Source organism: Rhamphochromis sp. 'chilingali' (assembly GCF_963969265.1).
Source record: "Rhamphochromis sp. 'chilingali' genome assembly, chromosome: 7".
NCBI lineage: Eukaryota > Metazoa > Chordata > Actinopteri > Cichliformes > Cichlidae > Rhamphochromis > Rhamphochromis sp. 'chilingali'.
Window position 1 is genome coordinate 27,619,304 of NC_137934.1, and position 24,907 is coordinate 27,644,210.

Genomic DNA, 24,907 nt, shown 5'->3' on the forward strand with positions numbered 1-24,907 from the left:
CGGTCGAATGCCTTCTCCAAGTCCACAAAACACATGTAGACTGGTTGGGCAAACTCCCATGCACCCTCAAGTATCCTGGAGAGGATAAAGAGCTGGTCCAGTGTTCCGCGACCAGGACGAAAACCGCATTGTTCCTCCTGTATCCGAGGTTCGACTAACGGACGAACTCTCCTTTCCAGCACCCTGGCATAGACTTTCCCAGGAAGGCTGAGGAGTGTGATCCCCCTGTAGTTGGAACACACCCTCCGGTCCCCCTTCTTAAAGATGGGGACCACCACCCCGGTCTGCCAGTCCACAGGTACTGCCCCTGATCTCCACGCAACATTGCAGAGGCGTGTCAACCAGGACAGCCCTACAACGTCCAGAGCCTTCAGGAACTTGGGGCGGACCTCATCAACACCAGGGGCTCTGCCACCAAGGAGTTGTTTAACTGCCTCAGTGACCTCGCCCCCGGAAATTGGCGGGTCATTCCCCTCATCCCCAGACTCTGCTTCCTCCTCGGAAGACGTGTCAGATTGAGGAGGTCCTCGAAGTATTCCTTCCACCGCCTGACAATTTTCTCAGTCGACGTCAGCAGCGCTCCGCCAGCACTATACACAGTGCAGGTAGAGCACCGCTTTCCCCTCCTGAGACGTCTGACGGTTTGCCAGAATCTCTTCGAGGCAGTCCGAAAGTCTTTTTCCATGGCCTCTCTGAACTCCTCCCACACCCGAGTTTTTGCTTCAGCCACTGCCCGAGCCGCATTCTGCTTGGCCTGTCGATACCTGTCGGCTGCCTCCGGAGTCCCACAGGCTAACCAAGCCCGATAGGACTCCTTCTTCAGCCTGGTGGCTCCCTTCACCTCTGGTGTCCACCATTTGGTTCGGGGATTACCACCACGGCAGGCACCAACCACCTTGCGGCCACAGCTCAATGCAGCAGCTTCGGCAATGGAGACGCTGAACATGGTCCATTCGGACTCAATGTCCCCAGTCTCCCTCGGAATGCTGTTGAAGCTCTGCCGGAGGTGTGCGTTGAAGATCTCGCGGACTGGGGCCTCTGCTAGACGTTCCCAGCACACCCTCACTACGCGTTTAGGTGCACCAAGTCTGTCCAGCGTCCTCCCCCGCCACCTGATCCAACTCACCACCAGGTGGTGATCAGTTGACAGCTCAGCCCCTCTCTTTACCCGAGTGTCCAGAACATATGGTCGCAGGTCTGCTGATACGATTACAAAATCGATCATCGACCTACGGCCTAGAGCGTCCTGGTGCCACGTGCACTTATGGACACTCTTATGTTCGAACAGGGTGTTCGTTATGGCCAAACTGTGATTAGCACAGAAGTCCAATAACAAAGCACCGCTCGGGTTCAGATCAGGGAGGCCGTTCCTCCCAATCACGCCCCTCCAGGTCTCGCTGTCGTTACCCACGTGAGCATTGAAGTCACCCAGCAGGACAACAGAGTCTCCAGGTGGAGCACCCTCCAGCACCCCCCCCATGGACTCTAAGAAGGCTGGGTACTCTGAACTGCCACTCGGCGCATAAGCGCAGATGACAGTCAGGACCCGTTCCCCGACCCTAAGGCGCAGGGAACAAACCCTCTCGTCCACCGGGAAAAACCCCAACGTACCGGCAGCAAGCCGAGGGGATATTAGAATACCCACCCCAGCCCGCCGCCTCTCACCAGGGGCAACTCCAGACTGAGACAGAGTCCAGCCCCTCTCCAGGAGACTGGTTCCAGAGCCCAAGCCATGCGTAGAGGTGAGCCCGACTATATCTAGCCGGTACCTCTCAACCTCACGCACTAACTCAGGCTCCTTCCCCACCAGAGAGGTGACATTCCATGTCCCTATTGCCAGTCTTGGCAGGCGGGGGTCAGTCCGCCAGGGCCTCCGCTCCTGGCCGCCACCCAGCACACAATGCACCCGACCCCTATGGCGCCTCCTGCGGGAGGATGGGCCCATGTCTCCTCTTCGGGCTGTGCCCGGCCGGGCCCCATGGACTAAGGCCCGGCCACCAGACGCTCGCCCTCAGGCACCCTCCCCGGGCCTGGCTCCAGGGCGGGGCCCCGGTAACCCTATCCCGGGCAGGGTAAACTGTTCCCTCTGTGTCCTTTTCATAAGGGTCTTATGAATCGCTCTTTGTCTGGTCCCTCACCCAGGGCCAGTTTGCCATGGGAGACCCTACCAGGGGGCAAAAGCCCCCAGACAACATAGCCCCTGGGATCCCTGGGACACACAAACCCCTCCACCACAATAAGGTAGCGATTCAAGGAGGAGAGGCTTACAGCACCAGGTATTCCCAGGCAGTCTCCCATCCAAGTACTAACCAAGCCCAGCCCTGCTTAGCTTCCGAGATCAGACGAGGTCAGGCGTGCTCAGGGTGGTATGGCCGTAAGCTTATTTATATGTTAAATTGTATAAACCATGTCTTTAGTAATTACATTTAATATAGGAAAAACAAATGTGAAACAAGCTACACTTGTTTTATCTCCGCAGCATGTTCTCAGTTTGTACTGGACAGCTAGACCAGCTGTGTGTGAAGGTTCAAATGAAAGAGCAAATCTCCTTATTCACTTGCTCATTTCATTCAGCTCTGCCATTACTGAATGATGGCTTGGGGATAGAAGCTCCTCTGATATTTAACTTTGACTCTGTTTTTAATCTCACTGTTTTTTCTTAATTGTTCTCTTTTCATTTTGTCTTGTAAGCATTATTATTATTATTATTATTATTATTATTATTAATGTGGCTGGGTGTGGTTTGTGGCTCAGCTACAGGGGAGGGGTGGAGCAATGGGTTCAGGGTGTGGTGTCAGGGAAAGCTAGCCCACACGGCTGTTCTCCATCACCTGGTCATTCCTCCCTATAACAATAATAATAATGCTAATAATATATTGTGTATGCATGGGGCTTCAATTAATATACAACCCTTTTGGTCTATCTAAACTTTTTGCTCTAGGTAAGGACGCTCAGCTAAACAAAATTTAACAAATGGTATCATCCTTCCAAACAATAGTAAAGCTGGTGACTTTTATTTATTTATTTTTAAATCACCCTTTTGCAGTATTTGATTATTACTATTAGAATTGTGGCTGCTTAGACTGACAGGTCTGGTCACTTGTGGGATTATAAAAAACAACATGTTGGTGGCACAGAATGTTAATTTTGAAGCTTTGAGATGAGATTTTCCTGCCCTTTGCAAACTTAGGTGCAAAAAAAACAAGGCGTGTCAGCTCCAACCATGATGCCACAGGTCATTGGCTAACAACTTGTGCTGACAAATTGTTGGCCAACGAGTGTTTCATACCACAATCAATCCATCATTTTGAAAAGATTTACAAAACAAACTGAACTATTTATTTAGTATGACCCCAAACAAGAGACTGACCCCATAACATCACCAGCAAAGAGACAAGGTACTTTCGGATTGGCTTCATTTTTCTGACTGAGAAAGTATGTCCATGTTTTATGCTTTATGGCGAAATGCTACAGTTGGTGCTTAAAAGTGTGAATTGTGTAATTGCAAACGATAGTTTATTTCACGTAACTTAAGCCCATATTTTATAATTAGTATCTATATGGAAAGTACTTGACTGCGAAAACAGTTCTAAGGACATTACAAAATCATCCTTATAATTTCCCAATTGGAAGCAGAACATGTAACTCTGAACTCTTTGAAACAACACAGCCATCTCTGACTCAGCATTGCGAGCATCACATGGAGGATTGATTTGGAACACATGCTCTGCCAGAGGATGACTGAGGATGACACCCTCTTTGACCTTCCAGATGTCAACTGTCTTTGAAACTATCTGTCTCACTATAAGGAAACAGCAATCCAGAAAAACCAGAAGACAACCACTAACCTCAAATCACTGTGTGTTGCTTCATGACATTATAAGACAAACATGGACTACGTAAATCAACAGTACTCATTTCCTAAACGGAAAGAAATTCCAGCATTTTCTAAAGTCCTAGGGTGGGAAAGGCTCCACAGAAAAGACCAACATCAGAAATGATCATTTACATTTTTTTCCAAGTTCTTTCAGATTTATTTTGACAAGACTTTCATCCCACAGCTGCTCAGCCACATGCTTGAGAAGTAGATGCCTATGCTCTATAAGATCTCTCTCTCTCTCTCTCTTAATTTACATAGGAAATATCACAGTATTCAGTCCATAACACCACAGACCACTGGTATCCTATACTATTCTTTTCGAAATACACACTGCATAGCAGTAATTTTCTTGTTTTGATTTTAACACAAAATTCCTTAACTTGAAAATAATTGATTGTTATTGGTAGATGTTATCAGATTAAATGAAAATGACGTACATACTTCATAACAGGACTTCAAATTAAATTAGGAACTTGTAATCTCTTACTGTATTAAATTAAGACAAGGCTGAGGAAAGTGCGATTTTCTTGTTTTGAATTTTTTCCCCCTGATAGTACAGTGCTAAAACTTTGTGTGCAAGTGTTTGCTTAGTTGAAATAATTGCTTAAAAATAATTCCTTAAATATAATTATAGATTTCAAAACAGCTTTGACAGAGCAACGCTTTTAAGGTAATGCTAAGGTTTTTTTTTTAATAGCATATCATAAATAATAGTTAGATATTTAACACACAGGCCGGATCTGTTTTATCTATTTAACAGTCATAAAACCAGTGTCCCTCACAGATATGAATCCATTAATCTTCTCTTGCTCTGTTGTATTGATGTATAAACATATAATTATTTTAAAAAATGTAATATTTTAATAATAATAATAATACCAACTTAAAGTAAGTTTACATTTACAATTTAAAAAGTGAACTACAAAACACTCCTTTAGCCTTAATTACCTGAAGTTCTACCATTTAATGAATTTTTGATCCCTCTTATTTTTCTGTTGTTCTTCAGTATTAAATAACATTATTACTTAATTAGTTTCCGTCTGTCTGATGACATCACTACTGATATTTCCACATAAGATTCATTGTGTCAGTTTTTTCGTTCGAGGCTTTGGTTTATTTTGTAAAGTTCCAGCTGTTTTTGAGTAATGTAATGTTCTTGGATTCCTGCTACACAGCCGGCATGACAGAATAACGTGACGACTATGGACCCAGCAGCTCTCAGCCCCTCATGATTTATGACAGGATTTATACAGTGCAGAAGTTGTGCAATGATTGGTTGAAAAGCCCCAGTAAGGAATACCAGGGGGCAGCTAATCACAGTCTACAAAGACTGGTTTCTGGCCTTCCTTGGTTATTGGATTTGCTACATCAGTTGATAAAGATGAAGGATTTTGTCATCAAAACTTTTCACCTTTGTCTACCTGCTACAGCTGCCCACACCGCTGGCCATCTCCTGGAAAGGAGGCTTCAATCTCTGAAGCCTGGACAATCACTTGAAATATGTTATGTTTTAGACTGTTTTGTTGTTGTTGTTTTTGTTTGTGTGTTTGTTTGTTTTTCCTGGACATGCAGTCCTGCACAGTATATACGTTGGCCTAGATATCAAATAAACATTAAAAGGAACCAATGTTTTAAATATTGCTTGATTAAAAAAACAACATCTCTGTCATCTTTGGATTTTTACTGTACGGTAAAATCAGTATGTATGTTTAACAGTGACATCATGGAACATTTCAAATTGTTCCCAGGATGGCTATAATTTTATGTGACATGACTTGAGCCCATTTAGCTTCTGATGGCCCCAAATGTAGGTGCTACCAAGGAAAAGGGACTGTCAAGTGTAATGCTTGTTTTGTGTTTACACTTGTTTTATTTAGGGGGTGGAAACGGCAATGATTTTTTTTTTTATTTTGTTTTGAGGTGAGACGGTATGTTCTCCCCCCCAAAAGAAAGACTATGTAATCCTTTCAGTTTGTTTGTTTGTCTGGCTGCCTGTTTTTTGGCAGTTTAATGTCCACAGTTTTTAAGATATCATGCTCAGATTTTGTGTAATGGTAGATACCAATAACAGCTCAAGGTCAATCAGGTCAAACCAAAAACCTTAGCTTATCCACAATTTTTTATGGGTCTTCTTTAAACTTTACAACAATATGCTAGGTGTTGGGGGACATGAGTACCTAGGTTGGCTAAGCATTTGACCTTGACCTTCATCGTAGGTTACCAAGATCAAAGCTGACCTTGGAAAAAAATCTCCAAGAACCCATATTTAGTAATGTATCATATGAAAGGGCATGGAGAGAGCTCTACAACACACTTTTTATTTTTTTCAGTACAAAATTCTATGACATTAGAATGATCACAAAAATACACACTGCGTGAATGCTTAAAAGCTCAAAATTCTCATGTAATGATTTTGGCCAATTATTTTAGCCAGTTCTGCTTTAATCATGTGGGTAAAGATAACAAAATACCATTTTAGTATGTAATGCTTCACAGTCATTGGTCAAAAGTCAGACATCAGCATGTTGTTATAAAAGCAGGCTGACGTCAGCAAACGGTAATAAAAACATTGTGGGGGGGCTGTCGAGCGCTCAGAGTGCTGTTGTTGTAAATGGTTTACATACAGTTAGCCACATATATATTTGGTCACTGACACAAGCTTTGTTTTTGTGTTTTTTACCTGTTTACTGAAACATCCAATTATAGTTGTACAGTTATAGTTATATATGGACATAATGTGTCTCAACTTTCATTTGAGGGAAGTTTTGTCATGGTTCTGGGTCATTTTGACCCAGCTTTTTCTGTTTCTTATGTGTTGGTGTTTTTCTGATTATGATTTATGTTCTGATTATTTAGTGATACTGTTTTGATTATGGTTATTATTATTGCAGGTTTAGTTCCGTGTCAAGTCTGTCTCACTCTGTCTAGTCCGTGTCTTAGTAAAGTCGTTTTTCTTGTTTTACTTTGAAGGTTCATGTTCATGCCTGATGTCAATGTGTTCAGTTTTACTTTTCCCCTCGTTAGCCTAGTTTCTCCCAGCTGTGGCTCCCTCCTGTTTCCCATTCCCTGATTACCGCCCTGTGTATAGAAGCCCTGTGTTTTCCTGTGCTCTCTGTCGCGTCGTCTGTGTTACTCCGTGTCAGTCTGCATTACTCTGTGTAACCCGGTGTTCATTCTGCGGCTCTCTGCCATCTTTCTCTGTGCATTTTGCTCCTCCTCCCGTGAGTGTTTGGTTTCAGGTTAGTTCTTTAGTTTTCCCCAGTTTAGGTTTGTTAGCTCCCCGCTCTGCTCTTCCTGTTTTTGCCACTTTGTCACTTCTGTAAATAAACACTCACTCGCACCCTAGCCAGTACCTGCATTTTGGATCCTTTTCTCAATACACTACACGACTGCTGCCCCAGCCGTGACAAGTTTAGGAGTTTCAGCTCCTTAACCTGTGCATGTTACACCCTCTTTAAAAACCAAAAGTCAACCAAAAGTGATTGAACGATTGACTCAAAGGCAATTTTATGCGTGGATGTGGGCAGTTCTTTTGTTATATCTTAATCAACTAAGCAGATAAAAGGCATTGGTTTTGGAGAGAAGGAGTTGATTTGGTCAATTGTGAGAATGAAAGAAAGCAACTCAGCAATGAAGAAAGACCTGGAAGTCCACAGAAGACAACAGTATTTGCATGGTGAAGAGAAACCCCTTAACAACAGCCAACCAAGTGACCACTCTGAAGGAAGTCGGCATCCATATCCAAGTCTACCATAGAGAGAAGACAGCATGAAAGTAAATGCAGAGGGTTCACTGCAAGATGCAAGTGACAAGCCTCATGAATAGAAATTATGGATGCTAACAACAACAAAAAAAATCCACCAAAATTCAGAAAAAACATTCTTTGGACAGATGAAATCAAGCGCAACCTATACCAGAATAATGGCTAGAAAAAAATGTGAAGGTGTGGAACAGCTCATGGTTTAGGTGTAACTCTATAAAACATTAGAGCATACTGTGTCGTGTGAAATTTTGAAAATGTAGCAGTATTATAAAATATAACTAAAAAGGTGTTTTGGTTATTCTTCTGAAAAGTTTGGAAGCATCACAACATATGGCTTATCTGCCTTATATGAAATCTAAAGAATACCATTCTAATGTAACACTATAGTAAGTGTTAGACCTCGTTGAGACTGTATATTTGTCCCCAGTGTGAAATGCTTTCTACCATGAAAATATCTGTTCCCATTGTGAGATTAAAACACGGGCTGACCTGTCTTAGCAGAGTGGTTGTTCTCCTCCTGCTTGAGGATCTGATAACATTCTTCCTCAGCCTTCATGTGCTGAACAACCAGAGCGCAATCTGGGTGGATGGCCTCTGTCTGAAGGCGAGAAAAAAAGCTTTCATCACAGTCCAGTAACACAGAAAGACACACAGAAGTGCAGAAATACCATAATTTTCTTTTACATGACATGATAATGGCAAAGATAATGTTATTAATCAGTAGTTCAGTAGTGGTTGTGTTTTGGACTTTGTTATACTATTGACCATATATTAAAGAAATATCATATGGAACCTGTTGTTGGCCTCTCCCAAAAGTATTACTTATTTTTATTAAAGGCTTTAATAAGACACATTGTAATGTAATATTCACCACATAGAACAATTCTTTGAGATAGATAGAGAGATAGAGATATATATATATATATATATATATATATATTTGTATTTTGCCAGAAACGCTAGAATCTCAGCTTAAACCTCACAAATTATTTCAACAACCACCAAACACAAAATCGCACTTCCTGCACAGCTCTCTTCCCCTCTCAATGTACTTCAAGAACAGTTTCCCATTTAAAAATCTCTGTTTTCTACATTATTCACTTGCTTTTTACACACCAGTCTACCATTGCGTACAGACAAGAAAGCCTCAGTACCGAAGAAATGTAAACTTTTTAAAATTATGACAAATTGCAAAACTCTTAGCTGTGACTCAAATAAAACCTCTGTAACTTTGCACTGCTTCAATCAGGTAATGTTCATATGATGATTCATGGTTTTCTTCAGTTTTCTTCAGGGTCTTCGGAGGAGGGGGACAACCTGTCTATCTCTGGGGGTGAGGTCACTGAGGCAGTTAAACAACTCCTTGGTGGCAGGGCCCCTGGGGTGGATGAGGTTTACCCTGAGTTCCTGAAGGCTCTGTATGTTGCAGGGCTGTCTTGGTTGACACCAATGTTCCCTAACCCTGCTGGCACGGTCTCTGCGCACAGAAAATCTGTGTTGCGCGCAAAAAAGAAATCTAACCTGAATTGAAATTAAAACTAATACTTTAACAATTCTGTTTTGCACTGTTAGTCAGTAAGTGACTGGCTGCTCCCATATGGGATTAGAACAATGCCACCTTATCCCATAGTCCAGCCAATAATAATGTTTTTATTAGTTTTTATTGTGTTGATAAGCCACGTAAACCCAGACTTATGATAAAATTATCTGCAATGTTTGGTTTTCTTTCTGAATACTATCGTTGTTTATATTTACTGCGGGAAGAAACAGTAAATACATTTTATAAGGAAAACGCTCGAAAACGCCTGTGGTCAAAAACAAAAACAAAAAAACCCCCACCCTTTCCTATTGGTGGAACAATGCACCATGTCGACCAGTCAAAAAATGATATGGCAACATGGCATTTAGTAGTTTAGAAAGGGGGACGTTTTAGGAGTGACGGCGGTGTTTTGAGATGTGAGAGATTTGCGCAAATCTTGTGTAGTTAGTGTGTAGTGTAGTCAATAGTTTTGTTGTGTGTGTCAGAACAATGAGGCAACTTCTGAATGTTACAGGTGTTACAGGAGTGATACATCTCCTGTTGTCAGGCCTGCAGGTATCAGGCTGTTGTTCTCCTTTATCTCATAGTGGACAGAAATTATTTTTTGGAGTGGCACAAATAATTTGTGTGGCATCAAATTTGATGCAGAACAGCTGATTGTTGAAATGTTTATTTAAAAAACTGCATTGGCTGCATTTTTAGGTAAACAGCTGCAAAAAACTTCATTGTTTGCATAACTCAGTTACTTTTTTGAAGAAGTAACTATATAATTAATTGCCCAACATTGGTCATTATATACTGTATTTTGCAGACAAAGAGTTACAGACTCTCTCCCAGACCACAGACTCATAATACAAGTCAGAGCTTTATATAAAAAAAGAAAAACAAGAAAGTTGTGTTTTCAAAATTGGAGTTCAAGTTATTTTTTACTTCCAATAGTGTTAACATACTACACAGATCATGAACAAGATTTTTTTTTAATTTTCATTGTAAGTGTGCCAAAGCAGTTAATTAAAAGTAGTCTAACATAAATGTAAATGCTGTAATTTGCTTATTTTAATAAACCATGTAACTTGGATGGATTCAATGCTGGCGTGACCACAGTGCACACGTCTGATGTCGCTCACAGTGGTCCAAGGGACCGCTCAGGGAGTTTGTGTGTTCGCTCAGACACATGAAAAATTAGAGGGAACATTGGTTGACACTGCTCTACAAGTTGCGTGTATATCAGGGGCGGTACCTGTGGATTGGCATACCAGGGTGGTGGTTCCCATCTTTAAGAAGGGGCATCGTACTTCTCAGCCTTCCCAGGAAAGTCTATGACAGGCTGCTGCAAAGGAGAGTTGATCCGGTAGTCAAACCTCTGATACAGGAGGAACAACGCGGTTTTCATTGTGTCATGGAACACTGGACCAGCTCTTTACTCGCTCGAGGATACTTAAGGGTGCATGGGAGTTTGCCCAACCAGTCTACATGTGTTTTGTGGACTTGGAGAAGGCATTTGACCATGTCCCTCTGAATGTCCTGTGGGAGGTCCTTGGGGATTATGGGGTGTCTGGCCTATTGCTACAGGCCATTTGATCCTTATACAACCATTGAAAGAACTTGGTCCGCATAGTCAACAATAAGTCAGACTCGTTTCAAGTGGGTGATGAACTTCGCCAGGGTTGTTGTTTGTCACCAATTCTGTTTGTAAAAAGACAAAATTTCTAGGCATAGCTAAGTGGTGGAAAGCTTTCACTTGGTTGGTCTCAGAATCTCAGCTCTGCCTTTCGCAGATGATGTGGTTCTGTTGGCTTCATTGTGTGATGGCTTCCAGCTCGCACTGAAATGGTTTGCAGCCGAGGATGAAGTGGTGGGAATGAGAATCATCACCTCCAAATTTGAGGCCATGGTCCTCAGCAGGAGGAGTGTTCATACCAGGTCAGGGATGAGTTCCTGTCCCCAGTAGAAGAGTTGTCTTGTTCGCAAGTGACAGCAGAAGGGAGCGGGAGATCGACAGATGGATTGGTGCCACAGCAGCAGTCAAGCGGACGCTGTTCCAGTCCATTGTGGTCAAGAGAGAGCTGAGTGTAAAAGTGACATTCTCAATTTACCGGTCGATCTATGTCGCTATCCTCAGCTATGGTCACGAACTGTGGATCAAAAAAACATGATCACGATACAAGCGGCAGAAATGACCTTCCTCCGAAGGGTGGCTGACATCTCCCTCAGAGATAGGGTGAGAAGTTCAGCCATCTGAGAGTGGCTCAGAGTAGAGCCTCTGCTTCTCAACATTAAAAGGAGCCAAGTATACCATGCCCAGTCTCTTTGGTACACCATTTGACCTTAGAACTGAAGAAGCTTCTCGGATGAGAGGTGAAACGTCTTCAAGCAACTTAAAGAACTCCAGACGCTTTTCTTTGCAAGCTCCTTTGACTCTTTGGTACATAGTTGGCCTTTGGTCCAGATGGAATCTGGAAGAAGAAGACAAGGTCTCTCCTCACTGTAACAGCACCATGTGATGGATCACTGCCACACCTGCTCTCAAGAAACCACTTGAATAGGACCTGCCGGACAAAGTGGAGTAAGATTCACAAAAGCCAGATATCATGCAGCAATCCAAGGAAATTTAGGAACAAATGAGGAACAAAGTAACTGAGATTTCTCAGGTTATAAAGCTGTTTCTAAAGCTGTGGGACTCCAGGAAACAACAGTGAGAGCCATTATCCACAGATGGCAAAAACGTGGAACAATTGCGAACTTTCCCAGCCAACCAAAATTAGCCCATGAGCGCAGCAACGACTCATCCAAGAGGTCACAAAAGACCCCAGAACAACACATCCTCACATGCCTCAATTAAGGTCAATGTTTAGAAGGGCCTGCATCGCACAGTTACAAGACAAAAACCACTGCCAAGCAAAATGAACACAAAGGCTCGTCTCTGTTTTGCCAGAAAACATCTTGATGATACAATATAAAAACAACATTGTTAAATAAACATAGCACAGTAATAAAATAGCAAAAGTAGTTGATCAAAAATAGCGCATTATAATGCAAAGGATTCAGTTTGATGCGGAAATGTTTATGACATCTTATATAGTGATTATTGTATGTATTTGTCACAAAAAGAACTGTTGTACAGTTTTATGGCAAACCATAGTTTTTTGAGGAATCCTTTATAGCAGCTTTATACCTTAAATAGGTCTGAGAGAGAATGGTAACAGATTATTTGTCAAGACGGAGAAATGTGAATTGCATGTGACAACAGTGTCTATCCTGGGCTGTATCATTAAGCAGGGCAACCTCAAACCTGGCCCAGACATGGTCCAAGCGGTGGTGGACTGGCCAGAACCCTCTGACTGGAAACAGCTCCAGTGTTTTCTGGGCTTCATTAGTTTCTACTGTTGTTTCATCCGAAACTTTAGCCAGATCGCTTCACCTCTCACACACCTAAATTCTTCTAAGGTGCTTTTCAGTGGGACTAGGCTGCTCAAACCATTTTCAGTAACGTTGAGCAATGCTTTGCCTCACCTCCTATCCTGTCTTCACCTGTCTCTAACCAGTTTATTGTAAAAGTGGAGGCTTTGGACTCGGGAGTGGCAGCTGTCCAACAGTATGAAGGTAAGCTTCATCTTTGTGCCTACTTCTCTCATCATCTCTTCCCCAAAGAATGGGACTATGATGTAGGGGACAGATTGCTCCTGGCAGTCAAACTCGCCTTGGAGGAGTACCAGCACTGGCTTTATCGTCTGGACGGATTACAAGAATTTTGCCTACCTTCAAACTCCTAAATGGTTAAACGCCTGGCAAGCCAGGTGGACTCGGAAAAATGGAAATGAGTAAAAAACAATCACCTATAGCACCAGGTCACACAACATCTAGCCCGAAGCTCTGTCCTGGCAATTCTCCTCCTTAGAAGGAGCTCCAGAGGATTCTCTGATCCTTCCAGCCTCCTGCACCATCAGGGCGATCTCTTGGGAGGTCAAGTAGGTTTTTGTTCAGAACCAGACCCCAGGACTGTGCTGCTCCACTCCAACCACAATGAGCGCCCAACTCGCCTGGGTCGAGTATGTCCACAACAGCCTCACCTCCTCGGCGACTGGGTTATCTTCTTTTGAAGCGTAGCTGGCTTATCAACCACGGCTCTTTCCAGCAGTCGATGGTGAGCATGAAGTTCCTTCAGTTCAACACTATCTCTCCCGGTGCCGCCATCTTTGGAAGACAAACCTGGCGGACCAATGTCGGAATCCTGCACCTCCCTACAAGCCTGGACAAAAGGTGTGGCTCACCACGAGGTATGTCCTGGTCCAGACTGATTCCAGGAAACTGAGTCCTAATTTATAGGGCCTTTTGTGATTGGCCCAATGGTTAATCCTGTCTCTGCCAGCCTAAATTTAACGTGGAACATGCAAAGACCAGAGGTTTATCCTCAATGTGCAAGTGGAACCAGAAAAGGCTGCTAGCCATTCAGCCTGATAAGTTCAGGCCATTGTTAATGGGACATAGACACACCGGTGAAATGGAGACAAGCTGCAGTTTCCAATGGGATCCAAGCCAAGCATGCTTCCAGTGACAATAGCCAACTGCAGATACAAGATGGCAGTGACACAAAGGATGGGTGGAAAAAAGGCAAAAAAAATTATAGAAAGAGAAGGAAGGGATTGCTTTCACTTTTATACATTTTAATTTGTATGTTTTTTATTTTGGATGAGGCAAGGTTCCTAAGGGAAAACTACTGATACTTGATTGTGTGACTTTTTCATGAGGTCAAACATAACTGGGCTGGCTTTGATTTTTCGTTTTTATGGGCCGATGATTTTTTTTTTTTTTTTTGTAAACGTATAAACAATGAAGGGTGGTGGATTGGCCAGATGCTGGCCGATGTGTAAAAATAACTCAGTTGTTTGGTGGTGGCTATGGCGGAGCTTCCACAGAGGCCAGCAGGTGGATGAGGGAAAGGGGAGGCAGGTGGAGGAGAGACTCGAGGCGGCCGCCGGTCCGAGTGTCAGGTGAACTGAACTTCAGGTAAGAAGTTGTGACCTGCAGTCTATCTGGGTCAGATATAAACCAAGTTTAGGTGTAGTTTTTTTTTCGTTGTGCTGACTTTTTACAGTCAGTTACAATAACTCGCACTGCGTACTAGCTAGCATGATGGAGTTTCTATACAGCTGGGTGGGTGCTATGATGTTACTGATAGTGAACTTTATTTTAGTCATAAGGTTAGTTAGTAGAGTTGCCAACCGTCCCGTACAAAATGGAATCATCTGGTATTCAGAGAAAATATTGTGCGTTTAATATTGAGCTGAGAAGGAACACAGCTAGGATGGAAAAAGACACAAAGCTGGATTTATTCTGTCGTTATGCTGTCAGATGCCTCTTCTTCTCTCATTCTCTCCCCCTCCCTCTCCTGTTGCTACTTCAATCATGAAACTGATCAATGATCAGCTGATCGGCTTTTCTGACGCAAGTCCTGTCTCTCTTGTTTGTTTATCACCCACTTTGCGCCAAAAAGAGGAAACCAGCGGATGCTAAACAACAGCAGCACGTTTAAGCTTGATCAGCTGTTGTTAGAATTTATTTAATATTAATTTCTAGTATCAGCTGATGTTTGCTGGAGCCACAGCTGTAAAAGCTGCTGGTCATGATATCGGTTTCGATATGTGGTGAGAGGGAAACATGAAGATGAAACCAGGAGATGTCCTTACTGAATCATCAGAGCTGAACAGGTGATGGAGAAACACGTTTACCTTTTAGGTGACATGAATGAGTTGAAGGGAAGTTATGAACTGTTTCTGAGAGATAAATAACACCAATATCATTTTCTATGTAGCTAACAGCTGGTAACTGTGTGGGGGCGGGTCTAGCAAAGTTTTGCCATGGGGCCAGGTAGGGCATTAACAAGGAGAGGTGGGCACAAGGAAATACTTTTCTTTCTTATTCTCATTTAAAATGTCTAGCTGTTATTAAATAATTATCTGAATCTTACAACCAAATTTTTATTATGACCTAAAATGTATAGAAATCATACATATACCAACAAGACGGTGTACACCACTGTCACAACAGTGTTTGTTTTCATTCAAAGGCTTTATGGCTTTTCCTAGAATACCTGGTGGGCCGGTCTCTAGTCCAGCCCTGAGGTCAAGCTAGAAGATTTAATGAATATCTCACCAGCAGATTTAGTCAGATTTTGTTTTTTGAGATTTTGGTGACAAAATGAAGTGTCAATTTATCTTTTGACATGGTTTCAACATTCTTCTTCCCAGTGCACATATTTACTTCATTCTCCCTGTGACGGCTTAGAGAATCTACTATTCAAAGTCAAAGTCAAAGTGAAACTTTATTGTCATCGCTGCTATATACAGTACAGGATATAGAGAGACGAGACGACTAGGCTCCAGTTCCATAGGAAGAGTAAGAAATAAATATACACTTTAAGACTAAGGTAAGGGGAGTAAATATACACTTTAAGCTAAAAAGGATCAATAACAGTCTAACTTTACAATTTACAATTGTAAATTTACACTAGCCTTGAAGTGGTTTAAAGTGACCAACGTGGCAGCGTTACAGTTTACAGTATGAGTGATTTAAAGTGACCTTGAGTGAAATAAAGTGACCAACATGAACAATATTCCTAAGTGTAGGATTGTCCATAGAGCAGCATCTGTATTTACAAAGGCAGTGGTATGTGGAGTGCAATAGAGTCCGTTAATGGTTTGTGTGGGTATGTGTGGTGGGGGGGAGTGGCTGAGCCGGTAGTGAGTTCAGGACTCTGATGGCTTTTGGGAAAAAGCTATCTCGCAGTCTGGATTATCGGGCCCTGATGCTGTGATAGCATCTGCCAGATGGGAAGAGGGACAAAAGTCCTGTCAGGGGTGTGAGGGGTCAAAAAAGAATACACCATTAAAAAAAACACTGAATTTGCCAAAGCGCTATCAGCCGCTGCCTGCTCGTGGAAGCGCCACGAGCCGGAAGTCCTTTTTTATTTTGGATGAGGCATTCAGAGGTTGGAGTCTTGAAATGAACCCCTGGGATGAACTGTAATGAGCACCCATGACAGCAAAAAATGTGGGTGTTTGACGTCCTCTCAAAGCGTTGACATTTGCTGTCAAGGCTTCTCTATTTTTACTTATATTCACGCCTTCTCAGGAATGTGAACAGGAGGACGTCAGAAGCTTAGATCTAAAAAAAAATCTGAGATTATAGTAACATGTGCCAAAAATGTAGATTCCAACAGCATCTGGAACCTGTGGTTAAATTTGTGTCATACTTTGCTATCAAGTGAATAATTTTTTTTTGTTTGTTTGTTTGTTTTGTGTGTGTGTGTGTGTGTGTGTGTGTGTGTGTGTGTGTGTGTGTGTGTGTGTGTGTGTGTGTGTGTGTGTGTGTGTGTGTGTGTGTGTGTGTGTGTGTGTGTGTGTGAGAGAGAGAGAGAGAGAGAGAGAGTGTTTGTGTGTTTTGTTTGTTATTTTTGGCATGCAATTGATTTCTTCGGATGTGTTTGATTCAAACTGTGTGAAGAAGCTCTAGTGGAACACCTGCCTGTAGATCAGATGGTGACACTGCAGGGGAGTGTGACATTTAACCTAGTGCTCTCACAGCAACCCAGTGACCTAAATTTTTTCCTTTTTTTTCTCTAGTTTGCATAGCAAAAATCCTTGGGCAAGATACTAACGCCAAGCTGCTCTCGAATGCATCCATCAGAGTATGATTGTTTGATAAAAAGCACTTATGTAGAGGAGAAACCAAGCATAGAAAATGCTTTATAGTTCTGTAAGTGCTTTGAGGGGTTGGAGTAAAACAATGCTATATAAGAACTAGTCCATTTACCATATAGAAAATACTAAGATGTAGGGGGGAAAGTACTTGTGTGAATGAGATATGCTATATAAAGTGTTTCAAGTGTGTAAAGAGAAAAGCACTATAAGAAGAACCAGCCTACTTATTATTTTACAAGTGTTTAAAAATCTACATTTTAAGGCCACCAGATGGCAATAGGTTGGGTTGGTTACATGATAGTTCTCGATGAATACAAGTAAATGGTTCGAGCCCCGGCTCGGACAGTCTTGGTCGTTGTGTCCTTGGGCAAGACACTTCACCTACCGCCTACTGGTGATGGCCAGAGGGGCCGATGGCGCGATATGGCAGCCTCGCTTCTGTCAGTCTGCCCCAGGGCAGCTGTGGCTACAACTGTAGCTTGCCTCCACCAGTGTGAATGTGAGAGTGAATGAATAGTGGAATTGTACAGCGCTTTGAGGTTCTTGAAAAGCGCTATTGTCACGGTCTGGCTGGGGCAGACCGTATGTGTTGCAGAGGAGGACTCAAACGCAGACCAAAACGTAGTGTGGATAAACAAAACAAGCCGTTTATTGAGGCTAGCAATGAGGGTAAAAATAATCGGGCATCGGTGAAAACTAAACAATAACCTAAACTGGGTGAACTAATAACAAAACATGAAAAAGCTTAACCATAGTGAACTGACATGGATGCGCAGACGACCTGACAAAGAATGGCTGAGAGCACACAGACTAAATGGACACAGGAGGATAATGAGGGAAGTGGCAACACATGGGGAACCAGCTGACACACATGAACATAACGACGTGACAATGGGAGAGTAAAACTGAACACGATGAACACAGACACACCAGACCTCTTCACAATAAGACAGGAAACAGTGAGATATAAACATGACAACCTGGACTGACAACATACGCCACAGACATAAAATACATGAAAGCAGGGGAGACTTAACATAGTGGAAACACGAGGGGAAAATAACTAGTAACACCTAGGCATGATAATGATAAACTTAGGAAACCTGAAGGCTACATAAACTAAACACAAAACGCTGGGTCAGCAGACCCAGGATCATGACAGCTATATAAATTGTTGTTTTTGCCATAAAAAAAGTTTTATTTTACCCAGAAATTGCTAGAATTCAGCTAATGCATGATGACTGGTGAGTTAATGATTTACAACGGGACATATTCCTTTGATGGCACCAGTTTACACATTTACAAATATACAGTACAAACCAGTCAACAACAGAAGCTTACACGATTGTGTATATAAGAATTGCTCGATTGTGCAGGTTGAAGGTAACGTGTGTCAGGACACATGCTTGAAAGTAAACTGGTGCTCTGGCGTGAGCTCCCTTAGATGTCAGACTACATCCTTGTATAAAAACCTTCTTGTTATATTCCGTCATTAATAAACATAGAAGGCCATCTTTCCACCAGCTATTTTCTATTTTAAGTACTGTTTCTATCAGCCCTTTAAACATATTACTGTACACGAGGGAGGAGAATTTACAGTGAAAATATTAAATATTCCCGTAACGTTTTCCATCTGGGTGGCCTGTTAACTCCTACATCATTAATAGTTCAAATGTCCGGGAGTAACACGTGAGTGCGCGTGGCTGAAGACTTGATCTGGCAGCACAGCCTCACTGTGACACAAGACAGTGCTTTCTTATCTACCCTGTAGGCTTATAGAACAAGCCTCTTTTATACAAGCAAGATCGTAACATGACATACTGTCTGATGGAGCAGCACGGGGTGTCACTTTCGAATGTAGTGATGCGCAGTGAACCTGGAATAGCTCATATGAGCAACACAAGCTTGCTGATGGTTTCTCTCCTTTAACAGATGCCGAATAATAGACTCACTCAGAGAGAAGAGCGTGAGTGCCATTTGAGCAGCACTTTAATTATTGTAACTCTCCATCCTATCTGGCAGAGTTTATGCGGCTGTGGTGTCATTTAAATCCAATCACTATCTAAAACAGGTCGTTATTGCAGGCACCTCCAGCCAATTTTTAGTCAGTTCCACTTGTTAGCATTCCTTTTTTTTTTTAACATACACTGGTCCCTGAGTCTGTCTGTCTGTCCTCTTTGTTAAATGTCTCACATGTTGGTAAACATGCATGTTTGCCTTATTACTAAGGGTTCATATTCATGTCTGTACAGCAGTTAATTTGCTCATGTTAGCACAAAGACTGTAAATGAAACAGCAAACCCAGCTTCATCTAAAGCTAACCCATAGATCCAGAGACCAGCCCTTGTCATTTTCACTTTAACACTTTGTAGTTTGTTTAAGATCTGTAATATTTTGATAGAAACCTTTTGCTAAAATTGTGATCTAAGGCTTTGGGAAATACTTAAAGAACTCCAGCTCTATCCATGCACTTGTAGTTGATGAAAGAAAGTCGAGGTGCTTCCTTACCTCTGTGATGGTATTTTGATTAATGTGAGTTATATTTTACTCCGTTGTTAAGGTCAAATAAAAAAACTTGAAAAGGACACATGTTTATCTTACTGTAGGTTCCAGAGGAGTGCAAGGATTAAATCAAATTTTAAAAAATATTTTTATACTTTTTACATTTTTAAATTATCTAAATTGCTGGCGTTATATACTTTATTTATATACTTTCTCTAAAATCAGACTTTCTTATAAGATATAAAAGAGTGAACCATCTGTATGCTGAAAATCAACTGTGAAGTCAATCTTTTCATTTCAAGGCACAAAAGTCCTTCCTGTCTTTTCAGCAACTGAGTTAATGTCACTCATTATTTGCCCCCAAAAATCAATTGACTGCCTTCGGTTTCAAAAAAAAAACGCAGCCATCAGAAGGGCACTAACAGGATGATGGCACATTTCCTCATGTTGGCTTCTCTGCACTGGTTACATGTGGCCTTTAGAATTGATTTTAGCATTTTACAGCTTGTTTTTTAAGGTAGAGCTTGCCTTGGGCTGCAGACAGAGGGTAACAGGTTATTTGATGTCTAATGGGAGAGGCTTCTGCAGGCGATAGGAACGTTACAATCTATAACTTGTTACTCAAGACCTGCTATTAGGATATTAAAGGTAGTTCTATTTGTATTTTTCAAATAGAAAAAAAATGAATTGAAATCTCCCTCCATGGCATGCAAACACCACTTCTCCCCTCCTTGGTCTTTAGTGTTTGTATGTGGCCTGTCTCTAGCCACATCCAAAAAATGCAGAATTCATCTGAAGAAAAATGTCCTTCCTGACCACTGTAAATATTAAATATGGAGGCTTCCACAAACCAAAAACCTGCTCCTATGTTTTTTCAATGGATTGACAATAAGTTTGTCAGAGTGCATCAATTTCTTGATATAACAGACATAATTACACAGTAATCTATGCATATTTATGAACACATTATACTTTTTTTTTGTGTTGTCAGCGTTAATCTCATTAAAATGACATTAACGCCATAACCGCATTAATGCGGCAAATCTCTGTTAGCGAGTTAGTGCAGATTGGCCCATGCATGGGGCTGCACAGCATCAATGCGTTAGTGCAGTTAGCTCGTTAACGCCGTGCAGCCCCAAGCACGGGGCGATCCATGCTAACTCGTTAACGGAGATTTTCCGCGTTAATGTCATTTTAACTAGATTAACGCTGACAGCACTACTTTTTATATTAAATAACCTAAGAATTTATTGAACCCACCTTTATGAACTTGGCTGATACATATCATTCTAATATAGCAGCTTTCTTCTCCATCAGTTAAATGCAGTGTTGAATTTTCTTGGTAATTTTAAACCTTCATTATTTACGTTCATGTTTTCACCCACAACAGGGAAGAAGAAGACAGCTGTAGTTGTATAACTCCCTTCCTTGTTATGTAGTGCTTGTAGATCAGAGGAACCGTGTAAAGCCATTAGTAGGGATGTCTGTGGCCTCACTGGTGTGCACATGCACTCAAAATGGGAATGTAGTACTGAAAAACAACTTCATGGAGATCAAAAACTAACATTTCAAAGCTGTACTACACTGTACTGTACTGTATGTGTGCCTCCTATTATCAAACAAACTAGGAACAATTACCTTATTCTGCACTGGGATATCTTTATGATTTACTTTTTAGTCCACATTATTCCCATTTTGGTTCAGTCAGCATTCTCATAAAAATCTCTGGCTAAAATTTTCATCTGTTATAGAGACAGACTTGCTGGATGACAGAAGAATCAATATTGGACTTACACCAGAACACCTCTTCACCTAAAAGCTATTGCCTGGTGCATATGTACTGGTTATGGTTCATGGTAACACCTTGCATGATGCTAAAACCATTTAGACTTGTGCTTGAGTGCACTCAACTTGTTAATGTACAAGTTACAATTTTCTCTGGATTTTATATTATTAATTTTTCTTTTCATTTTTTAATTGCATCATATGGCTCAGTAATGTGTATAGACAGTGTTTGGAATCCAGGAACAGCTGCAACAGTACAAGTTCTGACAATGGGTCTGAGCATTATATCTCCATACCTAACAGCATTTAGAGTATTTATTGGCTAGCCTATGGAGGTTTATGTCCTTCAAAGACATGCCTCCTCAGGACCTCATGGCAACCTCTCTGAGACTGTTTCTGTCTGGTCAGAAACATGCACACGTAGCCTACTGGAGTTTTTGTAGGTCAGTGCAAGTGGCAATGCTCCTCCTGTTTTTCCTGGTACAATTCTGCTGCTTGACTGATGCCCTTCTACAGCCCTGTCCAGCTCCCCTAGTGTTATGACCAGTTTTCCGATATTTCCTCCACACACTTGAGATTGTACTGGGAGACACAGAATACATTCTTGTGACTGCACTTACGAATGTGCAGGTCTGGAAGGCGCTCGACTAGCTATATAATCTCAATCGGATGCAGGCGCCATCTCATGTTTGCAGACTAAATCAAGATCAAGTGTTTCCATGTGGTCAAATGTTTTTCGACAAAAGCCTTTGAGTCAGATATGGATGGCAGTGATTTTGAAAGAGAAATATGAAAAACCCAGGGTTTTAAGTAAAGACTGTTACTGTACCTTACACTGAAAACATCAGCAATAAAGTAATAAAAGGCAGTCATTTTCTGTTGAATAAAGTTTTCCAGCTGATCAGTAACTCACAAAAGATACTGATCTGCTGCCATCTATAAGGAAAAAGGGGTTAAAGGCATCTTGAGTCCATGACAATCTGATCTTTTCATCTGGAGCAAAGAGCTAATAAATGAAGAGGCAACACAGGATTATTATGAGCATTCGGGATCAGGGAAAAGACACAAATCACTCCATAGCACCAAAAGAAGAAACTCCACAATGGTTTTGAATCAAAATTCATATAAGGACAAAATGCAAAAGAAATGTGCTTCACACTAAATTGTTTACGCCATTTGAATTTCAAACCCCACATGCATAGTAGAAATGGGGGAAAAGGGAGAAAATATTTCTACGTTCTCATTACTGAAAAAAAATTTTGAAGCCAAAAGCAGAGAAGACTCAAGTGAGCAATGAGGGTTAATGGAGTCACAGGAGATACTATTTATTCAATATTTATTTGAGCTATACGAGTTTGTTCTTTGAAATCCAGTCCTCCTCTTGATGGCTGAGGTACATCTCAAATTCTACTTTTTCGTTATAAAGGAAAGAAAAATCAAAGCAGAAAAACAAAAGTCAGACAGACATGCAATGCATGCATGTATTGGTTCTTAAGTCACGTGATCCGTGGCGATTTGTCACCACTGGAGACAAATTAGTCATCTAGCAAGTAATTATCATCCTAGTTCGAATCAGATGTGCCAGACAAACATGAACGCAGCAGGTCAATATCAGAAAACAACTCCTAATCTACACATTCTGTGATTATGATGGATGCGATGTTTCCACCTTAAATTTTTAGAAATACTCATGCAAATATTAGTGATTTTCACATAAGATCATGATTACGTTGGAAGCAGAAAATTATTATAACACTTTAATTTATAAAATTGTTTAAAACATGCTTTTCTATTTATGACAAAATAAATGTTTGATGTTAGAATATTGATGCAAATGTATACAGTGCAGTTTGATTTAAAAAATATATATATATTTTACAATTTAGATGTTTAGTTTAGCTCTTTACAAAAATGCCAGCGTCATGTATAACTCACCATTTGCACAAAAGTCCATCTAATGTAAAATGAATTTGTTTACAACAAAATATGGAGGAATCTGCTCAGGTAACATTTGGGGAGAGTAACGTATATGATGGTGTAGCAAGTAAAGCTCCCATTTCAACAGCATTTAACTATTTAACTATTAGCACTTACTCAATAGATATATCAGCCATCTGTTTTCATTGAGGTAGTGACTAATGGCTAATTGCTAATAATAAAAACCATTAGGCAGCAAACCTTATCAATCCTGCCTGCCTATAATAATAAGACTAAAATGTGTTATGTTTCTTTTAAACTCCCAGACTGAAGCTGAACAAGAGAATCTTAAAATGTCACAAATATAGATTGTACAGTTACTATCGTTTTTGGGGTTTTTTATTGTTCATATTGTATTTGTATTCTAAGCTTTACACACACAAAATGTCTGTTAGTCTGTAACTTCTAATTTAAAGGGGCAAAGATCCCTAATTCCCTTTCCTCAATGCTCAAACAAAGGCTACACTCATGATAAACCCAATGTACAGTCCCACTACTACAATGAAATAATTCATAAATGTACAAAGTGAATAAAAGTAAAAGTTAATAAAAAAAAAAAGTAAAAGAATTGATCTTATTTGATTGAAAAATAATTTTCAAATCTTTTAAGTCATGTCAGTATAAAAACAATGTGACTGAAATCGTGTTAAAATCACCCACACAGACACATTACTTCATGTTCCAACTCTCCTTGTGATAAGACAGATGAGGTTAAGCTGTGCGTTTGGACTCACCGTTTCCCAAACCGCCGACTGCATGAACAGACCCAAGTAAAGAAATGCGTCCGTCCATTTCAATCGTGAGCTTCCAGTGATAAGCATGCTCTGCGATGACATCTATGCTCGCTTTGCAAAGTGCATGTAGAAAAGTAGAAAAAACAGATTACAACAAACTATTTCCTCCTTAAATTTCCACGACTGTCAACACCCAATGAACTGAGCAGCCGGCTGACAGTTCGCCGGTATTAATGCCGCCCGGTCTCTCTCCAGTGTCCGGTGAGTGAGACAGTGCGCATTTACACGCAGAGAGGAGCCGGTGCTGGACAGAGCCAAACAGTTTGCGCTCCTCCCTGAAATGGAGCAGAACACACAGACGCAGATGCGCGCTGACAAGAGGGAAAACAGCGAGTGGAGTCTTCACGAGCAGGGAAAACGGTGTGTTTATAGGTTCGAGGTTTGTACTCTAATTGCATAAACGGATAACACAGGATAACTTTCAGGCTCCGTACTGCCATGCAGATGTAGCTCCTGAAAAATGTATGCACAAAAGTTTAAACCTCATTTTGCACTGAATACCTGTTTTAGGAAGGGATAAACATGTATTTAGAGTTGTTAAGATTTAAATTATGGTTCTGTTTAAATACCCAAATAGTACAAAGGTTTTGCATCAAATTGTACTCCAAATACCCAAAATAAAAGTTCTACAGAATCATATCCATAATATTACTGAATCATAGTTGCTTTTTGAGTATTGTGCGTATCACTTTACAATCCCCATTCCAAAAAGGTAGTTCAGGCTGTGTGGAATGTAAATAAAAACGCAATACAATGATCTGTAAATCTCATAAACCCATATTTTATCCATGATAGAACATAGAATGTTCTAACATATTTCAATCAAACGGGGAAGCACTGTATACAACCGTGCCTCTAGAAGTACAGCAGGTTGTTTTCTAACTGGACTGATGGGGGTTCCAGCCCTGGATGCTCCAGTCTGCCTGCAAAAGTGCTTCTGTGCATATCAAACTGTTACAGACTGCC

The 24,907-nt window shown here is 41.2% G+C and overlaps 1 protein-coding gene across 1 annotated transcript in view; it reads right to left on the reverse strand.

Annotated features, from left to right (window-relative positions):
• ghrhrb (growth hormone releasing hormone receptor b) overlaps positions 1–24,135 on the reverse strand; it is a 71,612-nt gene extending 47,477 nt beyond the window's left edge. Inside the window, exons 1-2 of the mRNA XM_080888071.1 lie at positions 23,882–24,135; positions 8,133–8,241 (exon numbers count right to left, since the gene is read on the reverse strand). Of these exons, the coding sequence (XP_080744197.1) occupies positions 8,133–8,241; positions 23,882–23,983 (211 nt within the window). The 5' untranslated portion in view covers positions 23,984–24,135. The remainder of the gene's footprint in view (positions 1–8,132; positions 8,242–23,881) is intronic.
• Positions 24,136–24,907: the final 772 nt, after the last annotated feature.